Raw genomic sequence first — 15,926 nt, forward strand, 5'->3', positions numbered from 1 at the left:
GGTCTACAGTAAATAGTAGAAATTGTAGTGAAAAGACTCCTCTTTCATGGTAGCTCACTGATCTGCACAATTTAATAAGAAACAGTTACAAAAGCAGGATTGCAATCAAGACTTATACAAATAAATTCTAAAAAGTTATAATTAAATTAAATTATAAAAAGTTTAATTCTGGTAATAATGGAAAAAATGAAGACAAAAAATACAATGTTGAATTATATATTTCAATGAAAACGAATTCATGATTCAAAAGGGGAAACAAGTGCACAACAAGACTTCATTCCATGGTAAACATCTTAAAATATGATCTTTATATATACCGTGATGGCAAATGTTTAGGCAATTAAAAATAAATCACGTTTTGTGACTAGTGCGGCCGCCAAGGAGGGTCAGAATACTGAGGCGTTGAGGTAGATCACACTTGTCACCGTGTTATTCATTACAGTTGTAAACCCAAACACTTCCACGATTATGTTTTGCTGCTCCTGCATGACTATAACCACGAGTCCAGTTAATTAAGCTCCGACACTGAGCATCTCTGCTCCTGCTCCAGGCCGCATGCTTTCCTGATATCCTGTGGGTGTTCCAAGGCCGCATGGATGAACTGATTGAACACACGTTCCATGTAAGAGTCGCCACGTGGGAACCAGCCCTCCATGAAGGCTATGTGTCCACCATGGGATGTCACCAAAAGTGCCACATTGGGCATGTCCTGGACTATGGCCACCGGGAAGGCTGTGATGAAAGGAAGTAAAATTAGATTTAGTTAATGATAACACCGATTGTGCTCATCCTCCAAAACTGACCATTCTGCGGCGAGAAGGGGTCGTCTGCTGCGTTGAGACACAAAACAGGCACAGAAATATGAGGAAGTTTTTTGTTAGGGCTGGCATCTTGGTAGTATTCTATGCATGTCTTGTAGCCAAACAGCAGCGTGGTAAAGCGTTCATCAAATTCCCTGATACAGCGGGCCTTTGAATAGAATGACGAGGATTATCAATCTGGAGACTGGAAGTGTGACAGTCAAGAAATGTGTTCTACCTGGAGGACTTTCTCAATGTCCACTACTTTCTCCAGAATCACCCTGTGCCTGGAAGACATAGTTTAACAGCTTTATAGTCCAAGCAGTGGTTCTTAAACTTTTTGGGACCAGACTCCTTACAGGAGAGAATATTTCCAAAATCCTGCCCATTTGTTCTAGATGCCATAGATGTCACATTTTCCAAGCTTAGCTGATTTGGCCTTTGCATCCCTTGATGAAATGGATGGACTTCAGTACTTTGTCTATTGTGCTATTGACTGCAGATCAAGTTCAAGTATCTCGGGGTCTTGTCAACAAGTTAGGGAAGGTTGGAGTGAAAGGTCAACAGGTGGCTCGGCGCAGCATCTGCAGTAATGCGGTCACTGTACCGGACAGTCATGGTCGAGAGCTGAAAGCTGATGTTCCCACTTTTACCTATGGTCATGAGCTTTGGGTTGTGACCGAAAGATACAAGCGGCTGAAATGCATTTCCTCCGTAGGGTGTCTGGACTCACCTTGAGAGTGTTGGTGAGGAGCTTGGTCATCCAGGAGAGCTCAGAGTAGAGCCGCTGCTTCTTCTCATCGAGAGGAGCCAGGTGGGATGTCTCTGGCATCTAGTCTGGATGCCTCCTGGTCACCTCCCTGGTGAGGTGTTCCGGGCATGCCCAGTCGGGAGAAGGCCCTGTGCAGATCGAGGATACCCTGGAGGGATTATGTCTCACAGCTGGCCTGGGAACACATTGGTGTCCTCCCGATGGAACTGGAAGAGGTGGCTGGAGACCAAGAAGTCTGGACTTCCCTACTAATGCTGCCCCAATGACCCGAATTCATATACAGTAAGCAAAAGAAAATGCAATGGACTGGACAGCAGCGTTTTGCACTTAGTGTGTCCCGAGCTAAAAGGCACAATGTGTGTTATAGCCAGGTGGTTCCGACTTAAATTTAAACGACATGCCATAACTTTATTGATGTCGCCATCGCCCAACCTATGGATTATGGGCCCCATTTTGAAGGCCTGTCCACACAGGAACGTTCTCAGGTGGAAACGGACAGTATTTTATTGCTTCAGCCGTTCATCCACAAGGCAACGGCGTTCAGGGTGCCCAAAACTATATATTTTTGAATCAATGACATCACAGCCCCATCGCATGACCTGAAATAACCAGTTGTTTACCGCTGCTGAACAGCCAACAAAATACCTGCATATTTCAACTAGCATGACTCCCAGTCGACATCCATCTGTTTATCAGAGTTTGGTGCGCGGGGGCAGCAGCCTAACCAGGCAAGCCCAGATTTCCTTCTCCACAGCTACTTCATCCAGCTCCTTCCGGTGGATCCTGAGGCATTCCCAGGCCAGTTGAGCGAGATAGTAGTCCCTCCAACATGTCCTGGGTCTTCCCTGAGGCCTCCTACCTTTCAGACGTGCCCTTAACACCTCCCCAAGGAGGCATACGGGAGGCATTCTGACCAGATGCCCAAGCCACATCATCTGGCTGCTTTTAAGAGTTTGTCCCAGATGACACTGCTCAACTTTTCTCTAAAAGAGAGCCCAGCCACCCTACGGAGAAACAAATTTTGGCTGTTTGTACCCACAATCTGGTCCTTTGGGTCACGTCCGTAAGCTCATGACCATAGGTGAGGATAGGAACTTAGCTCGACCGATAAAATGAGAGGTTTTTCTGTTTGTTCAGTTGTGTCTTCACCAAAACAGACCAATGCAGAGTCTGTGAGTCTCAGTTGACATTCCTATGATATGTAGTTTTTATGTTATACTCCAAAGTGACTCACAAAAGTAATTAAACTTTGTCAGAAGTCTAGACGAGCTAACGACGATAGACGTCTGTAGTACTTCTTCCTTCTGTAGTTTTGGTATGTCACATGGTTTTGTCTGTGTTGCCACATTAAGGTGTGTCTTATATGTTTTTCTCCTGATCAGTTCCCGTGTGGATATGACAATTTACTGATCAGACACTGCATGCAAATTGTTTTTCCAACTCTCCAAAAAAAGAGTAGACAGGGCCTGAGAATCCCTATTCTAAGCCTTCCAAAGGAAACATTTTAACTGACCTGAGGACAGTATTACAAAGTTCGTGTGTGAGTTGTTTGTTGAAGAGCAGCCAGTTGACATGTTGCTCCATGGAGGTGTTCGACTTGAGCGCATCCCAGAGGACGGACACGGTCAAACCCGCCACCAACCCCGACTCTGAGCCCTTGCGGCCCAAGTAGTTCAGCAATAACATTCTGTACACACAAAACAGAAAGCTTGGTAAACAGACAATTCATGCATTAGCAGAAGACTGCGACCACTCACCCCCCCATAGAGACACCAGCACCAAAGATAGGGGCTTGTGGGTAGAGGCTTTTGACATGAAGCACCACATGTTCCAGATCTGAGGTGTTGGCAGCACAGAATGTCTTTGGGGTCTAAAGGACACAAGAGGAGACACAATAGAAATAGTTAGCGGTGCATTGTTGTGGACTACTTTCAGCAGTGGATTAACACACAGATTCAAATTATTATGTCAGACTGGGCCAAACTAATACAACATTAGTTGCATCACCATTTATTATGAACTCCTGTACCGTTCACAGCTAGCGGCACAAACCGGAAGTGCTTCTAAACACTCACAAGTATGACCAACCATATCGGAGTAGGCATGCCTGGAGGCGGGCTGTGGGTGGAATACATTAAAACAGACGAAAACAGGACGGGAAGCAGGAAATCCAAAGAAATACAGGCAAATAGGTGCAGATTCTGGAAGAACTAGAAAGCTTTATGTGCTGGTTATTGTGTGTAGCTGCTGTATAGGAGTCCACAACTCAAAACAAAGGGCCAAAAAAATTTGTATAATGGGTCCCCTATAATTACTTTTAATACTTTTTCCAACAAACCTATCGTGAACCTTTTTTGGTATTTACCAGGAGGACTTACAAGCAGCTCTTCCCCTCCAAAGCCTCTGTTGTTGAAGACCACACATCTAGAAGTACAGGATCTTGATCATGTAATACTTCTTGCCTATTTTGGCAATATGAATAGAAGAAATATGATCTGCCAACCTGTAGCCATGGCGAGTGGCATGCTTGACAGCATGGAGCACATAAGGTTGCTGGCTGTTCCCCGTCAAGCCCGGGAGGAGGAGCACCGTGGGCCGGGTGGAGGATTCTGGGTAGGCGGCGCTGGCGTGATTGTCCACCCAGTCAAGGGATATCTGACCACCATCATCCGTGCGGATACGCGTACTGTGTGACAAAACATGTTAAAAACAAGAGGAACGCAATCTGAACAGGATGGATTTGGACCTACTTGCGATAGGTGACGGGAGGTCTGGACTTGATGAAGTAAGAGACCACGGTTTGAAGTCGGCCTCCCCAGCACCACGGCGTTGGACTGAAGCTCTCCATCACGACGGGACAGTGCTGCTGGAGGAAACTATGGAAAGCCTCGCTGCACACCAGGACGGGCCTCTGAAAGGAGACACACCTCTTTTAATCTTCACTGCAAACTTCTGCTTTACAGATGCCATGTCTGCATGTGTCTGCAGGCGACATCCTAAAGTTTAGCATTTCCTCATACACTGCTTTTACATTAATTTGACAAGTGGAAGAGCAAGTTTTAAAGCATTGCAGGTGGTGTAAACCAGAGAAGGCTTATCCTGTGTCACAATGCAGGCTACATAATCACACCAATAAATAAGTCAGCAGCTGTGGATGGGTTTAACGGGAACTCACCTGACCCTTGCGGGCCCACAGGTAGCACAGTGCGGCCGTGAGCGAGCATACGAGCACGGTGTCAGCTCTGAAGGAGACAAACTCCCAATGGGCTGTCCACAGATCCAGCAGAGACAAGAGCATGCCGGCGACCTAAATGTGTCTACCGATCACCTCAACGAACCGCGTTCGATATGACTCACTCGTCGGCCGGCAACGAATGATGACCCGCCCTCATTGTGCCCCTTAAACGTTTTAAGCACTTCCCGCGTAGCCGTGACGACACCTGTAGCGTCAACTTCCTGCCTGGCAGTGCTTTCAAATACAATGACTGTGTGTCTCAAATCAAATTACTTCCGTCAGTACGCTGCACTGTGTATTGAGTACAATGTAAACTACGTACTGTACTTTCCATCTGAGGAAGCAAATTTTGGAAAGTCCCTGTTTTAAATGCTAATTGCAACAACTCGAATCCCTCCTCTTCCGTTACGTAACCATTATGGCGAAAAGAGAGGGTGGTAAGTTGCGCATGCGCTGAGAATTATAATGCTTTTATGCTGAAAGAGAAACATTGTGACTGGATTGTGTACATTTGCAGTCTTTCTAGGTTTTCCTAAATGGTTAATTAAAATGCAATCACCAGTTGCAATAGTATTGAAATTACTCTTCTGAATAGTCTGCCACAGGTGTCAAACTTAAGGCCCTGGGGCCAGATCTTGCCCGCCACATTATTTTAAGTGGCCTGCAAAAAAATGCACATTAATATTTTCCTCCTAAATGTGGTTGTTTTTTTTATTTTGACAGGAGAATTGTATTCCATGCAGTTCTTTTAAACTTTAATATTATCCAGTGCTTCTGAAATAGGAGGGGCGGGTTCCCGCTGAGGGGACCTGAGAGGCAGGGAGAACATTCAATATTAGTGTAGATCTGCCAACATGTATGAATGCTCTCCATTGTGTTGCATTTCGCTGGTTTCAGTTTACAGCTCAGTCTGCACAGTACAGATAAATAAATAGATATGAGCTTCCATTGGGATGGGGGGGCACAAAAACAATAATTGAGAACCACTGATGATATGTGATGCAACAACTGAGGATATTCAAGGCATTTTTATTAACATAGAATATACAATCATTACTATGCACGCATGTGTGAAAGCAGTTTTATTACTTTTGTGGTAATATAACCTGTAGCATCATTATTATATATGCCTTGCAGCATGTTTTGTGAACTTGAACTTGAACTTGTTCAGTCAGGGACACTAGTCAAATATGAAAACAAACCAATGCATTGGCTTTAAACAGTGTGTAAGATTTGTGGTGTGCAATTTAAGATGCAATAATACAGTTTCCGCCCAGGCAATTTAAAAAAAATGTGTAAACGACTAATGATAATGTGCAAAAGAATCCTAATTTCATGCTCTTAAATTCCCCCGAATCTAGTTGAGCGGGGTTCCTGCCACCACCTCTGATTCGATTCCACATTCATCACTTCCACGCTTGATCTTGAAAAAACCTTTTAAAGAGGAAAACAAACATTATCTCAGACCATATCCTTCTGTTATTTCCATTTGATCATCTTCACATACCTTTGTCTCCCCAGTCACTGTTCCAGGAGTTGGCTGCCAGCCAGTAAGGTGTCCCGTTCTCCTCCCCCCAGCCGAGAAGCTTAATGGCGTGACCACCCAGCATCTCCCCCTTCACATGCTGGTACACACCTATAAGATACGGTACAGTGCATAATGATAAGTCTTTTCCCTGCGTACATTTTTATTGGGCATTTGTTGCTGCCACACAAACCCACCAGACTTATACAGGGGGAAATCCGCATAGACGGTAAAAGCAGCCTCCACAGGTCCGCTTGTGTAAAGCTCCTTCATGATCTGCTCCTGTTCGGGAGAGATGCTATACGCCCGTCTTCCTGTGGTTGAAGACATGCATGGAGTTAACTTGGTATAAAATATTGTGCTGTGTTGAGCTCCATACCAAAGTGCTTGTCCTTGGGGTAGGACAGCGAGTACCCGTCAATGCACTGCTTCACACATTTGGGAGTCTCCTCCTCACCCTGACATGGAGGACGCGTTCCATTGACGTGATGCTCACATGGGGACAGGGAGTATGGACGGCAACCTGCAGGCGGTCGCCATGAAGTCAAGACACAACTGAGTCTGACCTTCACTGCATGCGTCTGGGAGGAACTTACCCACTTTGGAGTTGTAGAGGCCACCGGTCACGAGGCCCGACTTTACCCAGAAGTCCCAAGCAGCAGAGGGAAAGCCACCATAACAACTACGAACACAAGCGAGTGACACACCATATAGATGCCCGGGTTCAACTATGGCAGTGATTCTTAACTGGTTTGGCTGTGTCACCCTCTATCGCCCCTCAATGACAACTGTTAACCCAAATTGCAGGAATCACATGTTTCATTCATTCATTCATTCATTCATTCATTCATTCATTTTCTAACGCTTTTCCTCACGAGGGTCGCGGGGGTGCTGGATCCTATCCCAGCTGTCTTGGGGCGAGAGGCGGGGTACACCCTGGACTGGTGGCCAGCCAATCACAGGGCACATATAGACAAACAACCATTCACACTCACATTCATACCTATGGACAATTTGGAGTCACCAATTAACCTAGCATGTTTTTGGAATGTGGGAGGAAACCGGAGTACCCGGAGAAAACCCACGCATGCACGGGAGAACATGCAAACTCCACACAGTGATGGCCGAGGGTGGAATTGAACCCTGGTCTCCTAGCTGTGAGGTCTGCGCGCTAACCACTAGACCACCGTGCCGCCCACATGTTTCATATATCTTATATTTTTCAACTCAACATTAGCTGCAGCACCAGGATTCAATTCCACCCTCGGGCATCTCTGTGTGGAGTTTGCATGTTCTCCCCGTGCATGCGTGGGTTTTCTCCGGGTACTCCGGTTTCCTCCCACATTCCAAAAACATGTTAGGTTAATTGGCCACTCCAAATTGTCCATAGGTATGAATGTGAGTGTGAATGGTTGTTTGTCTATATGTGCCCTGTGATTGGCTGGGCGACCAGTCCAGGGTGTACCCCCGCCTCTCGCTCTAAGACAGCTGGGATAGGCTCCAGCACCCCCACGACCCTCGTGAGGAAAAGCAGTAGAAAATGAATGAATGAATGAATGAGCTGCAGCGCTGAGGTGCTGTCACTTTATGGGGCACTCTTCTCTAGCTGATATCCACATTATTATTATTATTATTATTTATTATTACTTATCTTCTTTTGTGTCTGTTATTATATGGGAGCCAGGCAACGACATTTCATTGGCAATTTCACTACTGTGTTTTTGTGCAATGACAATAAAGGGAGTCTATGTCTATGTCTATGTCTATGTCTATATCTGCAGCTGTGTGTCGGACGGACGCCATGTTTGACGTCCTTCCTCTCAAGCTTGACCAGTTGAGAATCATTGAGCTACACTCGACTATAACGATGTTTCCAACAAGCGGTACAGATGGTGTAATTCAGGACAAAGAGCCCAAATTAGACACACGTATTATGTAAGTGTTCAGCTAAGCCTCATTAGTGCTCTCTGAATCGTAATTCTTTATATTTCAACAGCATAGCAAGGTTTTCCCAGAACAGTATCACATCTTATGGCTGCTCCATTTTGCCTGCCTGTGCGTGACCCAATACTTTTGTCCACATTGTGCAAAAGTCACCCTCACCCCATCCCGCATTCATCACAGCAGGAGAGAAGATCTTCTGCTGAGATCTCCACAGAGATTTTCCCACCACTGTGTATGCACAGTCTGTCCGACATTGCCTCCGCCGCCCCAAAGGCCTGTCCCAAAGAAAAACATGGTTGTACTAAATGTTTCATCTGGTAAAAAAAGGTATTTTGTATGCTTATTGTTTATTCTCTCCATTACCCAACAGGACCCGCAGGAGCCCTGGTCTCGGATCTGCTTGATTGTGGGACACTTGGGCCACTGCTGGCGTGCGTCGAAACTGTCTGGAAGTCGGATGCCTTCTATATCGTGAACTCTGAACGAAAGAGGGAGAGAGAGAGAGAGAGGGGATAATGATGGAGCTTTGCAGATAAGAAGCACCTGCTGATAGTCAGCTGAGCATGTCATATGATCCCACACACAGATTTATAGATGTTTTTAAACTCACACTTTTGGTGCCTTGGCTGCATTCAGTATGGTACCACACAGCCCCTTCACGTAGCTGATATCAACCTTTTCAAAGTTCTGCCCTGCCTGGAGCACATAGAGATTAGATGTAATCACCGTAGCAAATAGAATCACTCGAATATCCTCACCTTCCAGGTGCTGTTGGCCTTGTTGATAGCGTTTATCATGTCCTTGGAGAGAGGTGAAAGGTCAGCCCAGGTGACGGACGCCGCGACAAAGAGGAGGGCAAGTGAACGCATCCTACAATGACAATGACAATGCTGTGTTTAATCACATTGTTTCATCAACAGGCAGCTCATCATTAGGTAGGTACTATGAACACAGCACATTTGTGCCCCACAAGACATTTTCTTCTGGAATGGTGGCCAGCCAATCACAGGGCACATATAGACAAACAACCATTCACACTCACATTCATACCTATGGACAATTTGGAGTCGCCAATTAACCTAGCATGTTTTTGGAATGTGGGAGGAAACCGGAGTCCATGGAGAAAACCCACGCATGCACGGGGAGAACATGCAAACTCCACTCGGAGCTGTGAGGTCTGCGTGCTAACCACTAGACTGCCATGCAGCTACTTGTAATAGTGATTATTTATATTATACAGTATATAAAGTGGATACAATTTTTAGGATGAAGGCCATTACTTCTATTTCTATATTTCTTGTCATTTGTTCATGACACTGTGATACAAAATAATATCTAGTACGTATATGAATTATTTTTTCTACAACATACAGTATGCCATGCATTGTCATATATTGTCTCTATTAAATACACTAAAGTAGCAAGTGTGGCATCCTCAACATTGACTTGTATTGAGGACTTTTATGTACAGTATCCAATAAAAAAAAATACAGTCTAAGACTAGATCAGAAAAATGTCAAACAGAATTGAATCAATAATCAGATAGATCAGAGGCTTACTTGTGTTGTGTCAGGCGATGCTCGTGCTTATCCGAGACAAAATACCCAAAAAAAAACAAATGCTCTGACTTTTTACTGCCATTTTTATAAGCTGCACGTCGCTGAGTCACATGCTGGTTTAATGAATAGATTGTCATATGCCACAGCACTAAAAGGTGCCATGCACCAAATCCAATTCTAAACCAAATACCCATAGTCCACCAAAACTTTAAAAAGTCATCCAGTGATGTTCCCAGTTGTAAAAAAAAACCCCAAAAAACTCAAAACTAACATATTTATATCCTCTGACCATTTTATTTTCTCCAATGTATATTCATCATATAAATCTAATATTGACATCACATAGCAATGTTTGTATAGCTTTACCTTTGGTTCTGGGTTTCTGTCTTTCCCTTTACAAAAAAAACCTCAAACTCACCAAAGATCTATTAAGGACACTTGACTAGCAGCTTCAGAATACATGAAAGTACAAATACATTTGCACAGTGATTTTCCTCTTCTTATCACAATAAAAACCCCATGAGAATTCATCTCGAGGAGTAGGAACAGACAGAGGTGGTGTTTTGTTAGCTTACAATGTAATTTGAGGAAAATACGATGAAAATCCATCAAAAGGTTAATGAAATTTTGGTTCACTGAGTGTGTGGGAGATACTTTCCCTTATATCACATCACTATTTACACATAATGGGAGAAAACGATAACAAATGAAGGAAGCCAAATGACCATAAACACCTAACAAGAGTCCATTCTATGCTGGTGATTTTACCCACAATGAATTCATATGCTAGTGCTTTTTTTGCTGTTGTGCTTCGACCATTCACAGGTCAAGTGGACCCCCACAGCAGTGAAGGAGGAGGTTTAATAAGTCTCTGTGGGGGAGGGGAGCCCATTTACTGTCCCTGCATGTCGCCCTGTGCCTGCGCCGCTGTGGCATTGAGGTACTGCCAGCTGACGGCGGCCAGCAGCATGGCGGCCGACAAATACATGGGTGACAGGTGGGGGCTCCTGATGGGGATGCTGGACTGCGACTTCTCTCTGATGACGGCCAGGATACGCAGGGTCTTCTCCCGTGACGGGTCAGTGAGGGAGACCTTGTGCAGAATCTGTAAAGGAAACGCCAGCAAGTTAGTTTTTAAGTTTTTTAAAACCCTCAGTATCCTTTATTTAACCAGGTAAACCTCTTTTGCAAGACAACAATACCTATTTTAAAATAGTAACTTGTAACTAGTTCAGATCAATTTATGTCATTTTGCAAGTCATTTCATGCAAAGGGTGCAGCATACTGGAATGCTGTCCTAGGAAGCACCATCAGTATGTTTTTCTGAGAACAAAGCATACTGTTGGTATTTAAGCATGTATGTGCAGAGGTAAGACTGGATGAGCTCAAGAATACATTTTGAATGATGACATGATGACAGTGCAAAGAAAGAAACGCAGAAAACATGGCCACCTCTTGGCTGTACTGGCTGATGATGTTCTGCACCGCTCGCATATTGGTGGCCTCCATCATGAGAGTCACAGCCTGTCCCTTTCGGATTTTTACCACTCCCTGGAACACCATGGGGTTGTTGTAGCATGTTGACAGTGTAGCTATTGCCATCACCTGGTCAACAAAGGAATTACATGTGGCAGAAATGAGAGTGCATTCATAATTACTGTACCGTAATTAGAAACATACGCCATGTCTCACATGTACCCTGATAATTGGACTGAAGTTTCAGTAATGATCTACTATTAACTCCTCAACGTAATGGGGCTGGGTTCATGTAATATACCATCTAGCCGCCAGAGGGAGACAAGGGCGCTCTTATAACATAATTATTCATTCATTTTCTACCGCATTTTCCTCACAAGGGTCGCGGGGGTGCTGGAGCCTATTCCAGCTGTCTTCGGGCGAGAGGCGGGGTACACCCTGGACTGGACGCCAGCCAATCACAGGGCACATATAGACAAACAACCATTCACACTCACATTCATACCTATGGACAATTTGGAGTCGCCAATTAACCTAGCATGTTTTTGGAATGTGGGAGGAAACCGGAGTACCTGGAGAAAACCCACGCATGCACGGGGAGAACATGCAAACTCCACACAGAGATGGCCGAGGGTGGAATTGAACCCTGGTCTCCTAGCTGTGAGGTCTGCGCGCTAACCACTCGAGCAATGGATAAATTGGTATACATAAAAAGAAATAGTGATGGCGAGCAAAGTATGTCTTACCTGAGGAATAGCGCAGAAATTGAAGACGCTCTGGTTGCGCAGACGGGTCAGGTAGGCGATGACGTCTGGCACGTGGCGCAGAGCATCAGTGACCAGCAGATTGAGACACGACAGTGCTGATTCCAGCTTCTCGGGCTGCGCCAAGTCCTCCAGTCGGCCTGCAAACTGGCTCCACGCCTTCCATATGAAAACACGCCATTTTATGAGGTGAGTGAATGTTAAGGTTGCACTGGAAGTGAAGATATATGTTCTCCAAATGAAAAACAAACACGTGCATTCTCACCTCTCGTGGCCAGAAGGCACGTCCCTCCTGTGTGTCCTCCAGATAATCTCGGATGATGTTGGTCTTCTGGAGGAAGAGCCCCATGGAGTTTGCCAACTCTGTGTCCCAGCCCACCTCAGGGTCCTCAAGCTGTGACGCCGAGAACAAGCGAGAAAGGCCAATGCCCACAAGCCCTGCCACATAGTGGCAATACTGCACGGGTGGTTATCAAACACACACACAGTCACACTGTGAGTATATTTACATAGAAATGTGAATGCTTTGTTAAAGAAACCCAAACACAAGGCCAACCTGGTCCCACTCCTTCATGGAGTCCACATTCTTCTCCAGGAATTCGGCCATTCCTGCTCCCATCCGGTGGCAGATGTCTGAGATAACCTCCCTGTATTCTTGAGCTAGGTTTCGGAATTCCAGTGATATCTGTTTGGCAAAGACACACAGATAGCTGTCACATTTATCACCAAATTCACCAGAATTATATTTGTCATTGAACTGCCGTTGTAGTTTGCAGTGAAGTACAACATCACCGCAACACACTGGGAGCTGTTTTGAATATTTAGCATGTATTCTAATACATAACCAAAATGTAACGAACAGTGCAAACTACAAGCACAATACTACCCAGGGAATTCCTACTGACCGTGGGGAAGTCCTCCAAAACCTTGCGGTCTTTCTCCCGGCTCTCGCTGAAGCTCCAGGCGTCCTGGTACAGGTAGGTATGGAAATCATTCAGCATGGGGACCTTCTTGTCCAGAGGGATGCTCATGTCGTCCTCCACTGTGTCCAGTGCCCGCAGCACCAGGTAGAAAATGCAAACGGCGTGTCTGAATGAGGGAGGAGAATATTGCGGACATGAATGTGATGTAGAAAGTGGCAGAAAGAGCATTTCTTTGACTTTCTGACAAAGCACACTGGCCTTAAATTAAGACATAGTTGAAGACGACTCCCCTTCAGTGCGTAAGACACAGCACTCCTGTCATGTAGAGGCTCTTTGACCCATGTTTTTGCATTTCTTAAAATAGCAGAGCACTCCTGTCACAGAGAATCTTTGGCTTGCATTTTTGCAGAAGGAGCTTGCAAACAGCACCTCCAGCCATATACATCTTTGACTAATGTAAACATATTTCCTGTGTTTCTGTATGACAATGCTATTTGGTGAACTAGGGGAGAGGCCCAGCCCCCCCCCAGTCCACAGCTTTTCTAAAATTGTACTGCCCCCCTCCCCCCAACAACTGACTTCATTAGCCCTTACTTACACAAAGTTACATTTGACAAATTTAACTTTGACAACAGTAGTCTGTATAGCGCTAATGGTGAACCGACGGGCGTGCAGACCCTGGGGACACACCCCTTGCTAGTTTGTGTACTCACCTTAGCTCCCCATCCAAGGCCTGAATGACAGCTGCAAAACTCCTGCTGGTTTGATTGAGGTACACATAACACGTCCTCAGGCTCTCGCTCATGGACTCCTGACAAGACAGACAAAAGAAGGCCGTGTGTCGACTGAACCCCGCGGGTCTGAGGACGCTTGAGGGCCGGGCGGCCTCTTGTAGGCCCCGCTCTCCGAGCCTCCAGCCCGCCAGGAGGGAGCGAGGATGGGCGGGCGTTGAACCCCGCGGTGCTACCGAGAGAGAGCGCTTGAACACGGACAGAGAGATGGGACACTTGCAGCAGGTTCCGGCGGCCATGCGAGGACCTCGACGGCTGGGTAGGTTTTGGACTCGACGTTTCGACGCAGACGCACATGTAGAGGACGAGCAGCTGGGCGAGGTGAGCTTCAACCTTGGAGGGGGGGGGGGGGGCGCTAAACTTTGTGCAGAGTGTGTGTCGCGTAGAGCCCCTCCTTCCTGCACAACTCAAAACAACTCCCCTGCTAGGTTGCTAGTTGCTATTTGTTTACGGCTCCATGCTAATAGCTCACGTTGTACAAACCGTTTGTACAGTTAGAGTTTTACTCGCTATTTTTATATGTTGTTGTCTTGCATACTTTGGTCATTTGCACTCATTGGTCAAATTACTACCCACATCGATCTAATACTACAGTTGTGTGAATATTATACTATAAAAAGATAATTCTCATGCCTCTGTTTTGGATTGTGCCCCAGGTGTACCTAATGCCGTGGCCAGTGTTTTCAAATGGGGACATCTAGTGGCACATGGGTGTAATAGCAGATACCTGCACCTGCGTACAGTACGTCATGCACCGAAACAATGCAATATGAGTACGTTTCCACGAAATGTTACCAGTTGAAATTCATTATGTCACTCATTATCAATGTATAGTGGTTCCTATCCGGTTGGCGTCAACACGATGGGATTAGCAGTCACACATGCGCAATAGCATCTCTCTCTGGGCGTGTAATGTAACATTTGGTAACAAGATAAGCATCCCCCTCATGTATTTTGCTTTTAGATGGCATGTTATAGAATTGTGTTATTTTACTCACGTAATCCAATTTGGGCATGACGGCTCTGCAGCCTCCCATCTTAAACTTGAAGAGGTTGAAAATCTCTTCCGGATGGCCCAGAGACTTTAGGACGTCCATGTTGCTCCAAAATCAGATCAGAATCGTAATCGTATGTACGCTGGGGTCTCCATTCGAGAAAAGATGCGGAAAGCTACTCTCCCTGCTAAGGCCAGATCGACCCACGCCTGTGATTGGTTGGCGTCGCATGGGTTCAGCGGACAGTGGCCAATGAGGGAGCAGAAAGACTGGTGTGATAGCCCGCCTACAGTTACCTTACTGGAGCTTGGTTTATGATTGGCTGTTTGGGTTGGGAGCCAGGAGGTAGCGGAAAGGTCGCTCGAGTGTAATCCTGCTTGGCTACAAATACAATTAGTCTCACTTGCTAGCATATTGCTAGCTGTAAATGTAAAGTTTTACACATACAATGCTGTGATTGGTCCATTAATAAGAGGAACGCCCATTTCTGCCAGTCCAACTAGAGATGCCATCCGATGTGAAATTTGTAAATAGTACTTTTTGATTCCAGGTTGAAGTGGTGTAGAACTGGGAGTTCTCATAATGAGAGATGTTTCTATATATTATTTATCAATTATTTAACTGCATGAGAGTGGCCAGATATTGTCACGGGATAACAGACAATTAAATTAAAACAACTAACACTTATTTATAGTGCCATGATTGTATAATCATTTGATGTCCACTTTACATTTGACACATGTACTTTCTAGCACACACCACAATTTTAGACCTATATGTTACTCAGACTTGTGCATAATTATCTTTTGTGAAGGCAGAAATGGTAGCACAGCTCCTGTACTGACTCTCTTTCCATGCGTGAATAGAACAACTTGAATCAAGTGTGTGGTCACCTTCCCTTTATTAAATGCAAATGCTGACATTTGTACACATACACCATGCATTTGCTTGGTGTCACATTGTGTACTCCGTTAAGAGCCACCGCGGCACCAAAGAGAAAGTATCAGGTAGTGTCATGTTAGTGCATCTCAATGCAATATAGCACAAAAGGTGAATTACACAATTATACTGGAGTGGAGAGCCTTTACATGTAAATAAAGTTGCAGCCTAGGTAATGAAACGTAGCACAATATACCACATTT

The 15,926-nt window shown here is 45.3% G+C and overlaps 4 protein-coding genes across 5 annotated transcripts in view; 1 reads left to right on the forward strand and 3 right to left on the reverse strand.

Moving 5' to 3' along the window:
• Nucleotides 1–187: 187 nt before the first annotated feature.
• Nucleotides 188–4,921, reverse strand: LOC131107678 (phospholipase ABHD3-like). Its single transcript, XM_058057929.2, has 9 exons — nt 4,748–4,921; nt 4,323–4,483; nt 4,076–4,258; nt 3,951–3,996; nt 3,330–3,442; nt 3,086–3,259; nt 1,039–1,087; nt 804–969; nt 188–732 (listed from the first exon to the last, which is right to left on the reverse strand). Exons 1-9 carry the CDS (start codon nt 4,868–4,870, stop codon nt 509–511), a joined length of 1,239 nt encoding a protein of 412 aa, XP_057913912.1. The 5' UTR covers nt 4,871–4,921; the 3' UTR covers nt 188–508.
• Nucleotides 4,922–5,934: 1,013 nt separating this feature from the next.
• Nucleotides 5,935–9,145, reverse strand: ctsbb (cathepsin Bb). Its single transcript, XM_058056170.2, has 9 exons — nt 9,035–9,145; nt 8,887–8,972; nt 8,640–8,754; nt 8,436–8,551; nt 6,929–7,014; nt 6,712–6,855; nt 6,530–6,646; nt 6,315–6,443; nt 5,935–6,241 (listed from the first exon to the last, which is right to left on the reverse strand). The coding sequence occupies exons 1-9, from the start codon at nt 9,143–9,145 to the stop codon at nt 6,165–6,167; spliced, it is 981 nt and encodes a 326-aa protein (XP_057912153.2). The 3' UTR covers nt 5,935–6,164.
• A 782-nt stretch (nt 9,146–9,927) lies between these two features.
• On the reverse strand, nt 9,928–14,985 carry fdft1 (farnesyl-diphosphate farnesyltransferase 1). 2 transcript variants are annotated; one of them, XM_058056168.2, is made up of 8 exons: nt 14,788–14,985; nt 13,712–13,809; nt 12,981–13,164; nt 12,632–12,760; nt 12,341–12,532; nt 12,058–12,234; nt 11,288–11,440; nt 9,930–10,940 (listed from the first exon to the last, which is right to left on the reverse strand). In XM_058056168.2, exons 1-8 carry the CDS (start codon nt 14,884–14,886, stop codon nt 10,728–10,730), a joined length of 1,245 nt encoding a protein of 414 aa, XP_057912151.2. In that variant the 5' UTR covers nt 14,887–14,985; the 3' UTR covers nt 9,930–10,727. The 2 variants fall into 2 exon arrangements, with proteins under 2 accessions (XP_057912150.2, XP_057912151.2); XM_058056167.2 differs by lacking the exon at nt 14,788–14,985 and having other exon boundaries at nt 9,928–10,940; nt 13,712–14,648.
• The window catches only part of ncoa7b (nuclear receptor coactivator 7b), a 36,304-nt gene continuing 34,093 nt past the window's right edge, over nt 13,716–15,926 (forward strand). Inside the window, exon 1 of the mRNA XM_058056163.2 lies at nt 13,716–14,110. The gene's annotated coding sequence lies outside the window, so the exon portion shown is untranslated. The remainder of the gene's footprint in view (nt 14,111–15,926) is intronic.

This window comes from Doryrhamphus excisus, linkage group LG19, assembly GCF_037039965.1.
Source record: "Doryrhamphus excisus strain RoL-2023G ecotype Guam linkage group LG19, RoL_Dexc_Guam_v1.1, whole genome shotgun sequence".
NCBI lineage: Eukaryota > Metazoa > Chordata > Actinopteri > Syngnathiformes > Syngnathidae > Doryrhamphus > Doryrhamphus excisus.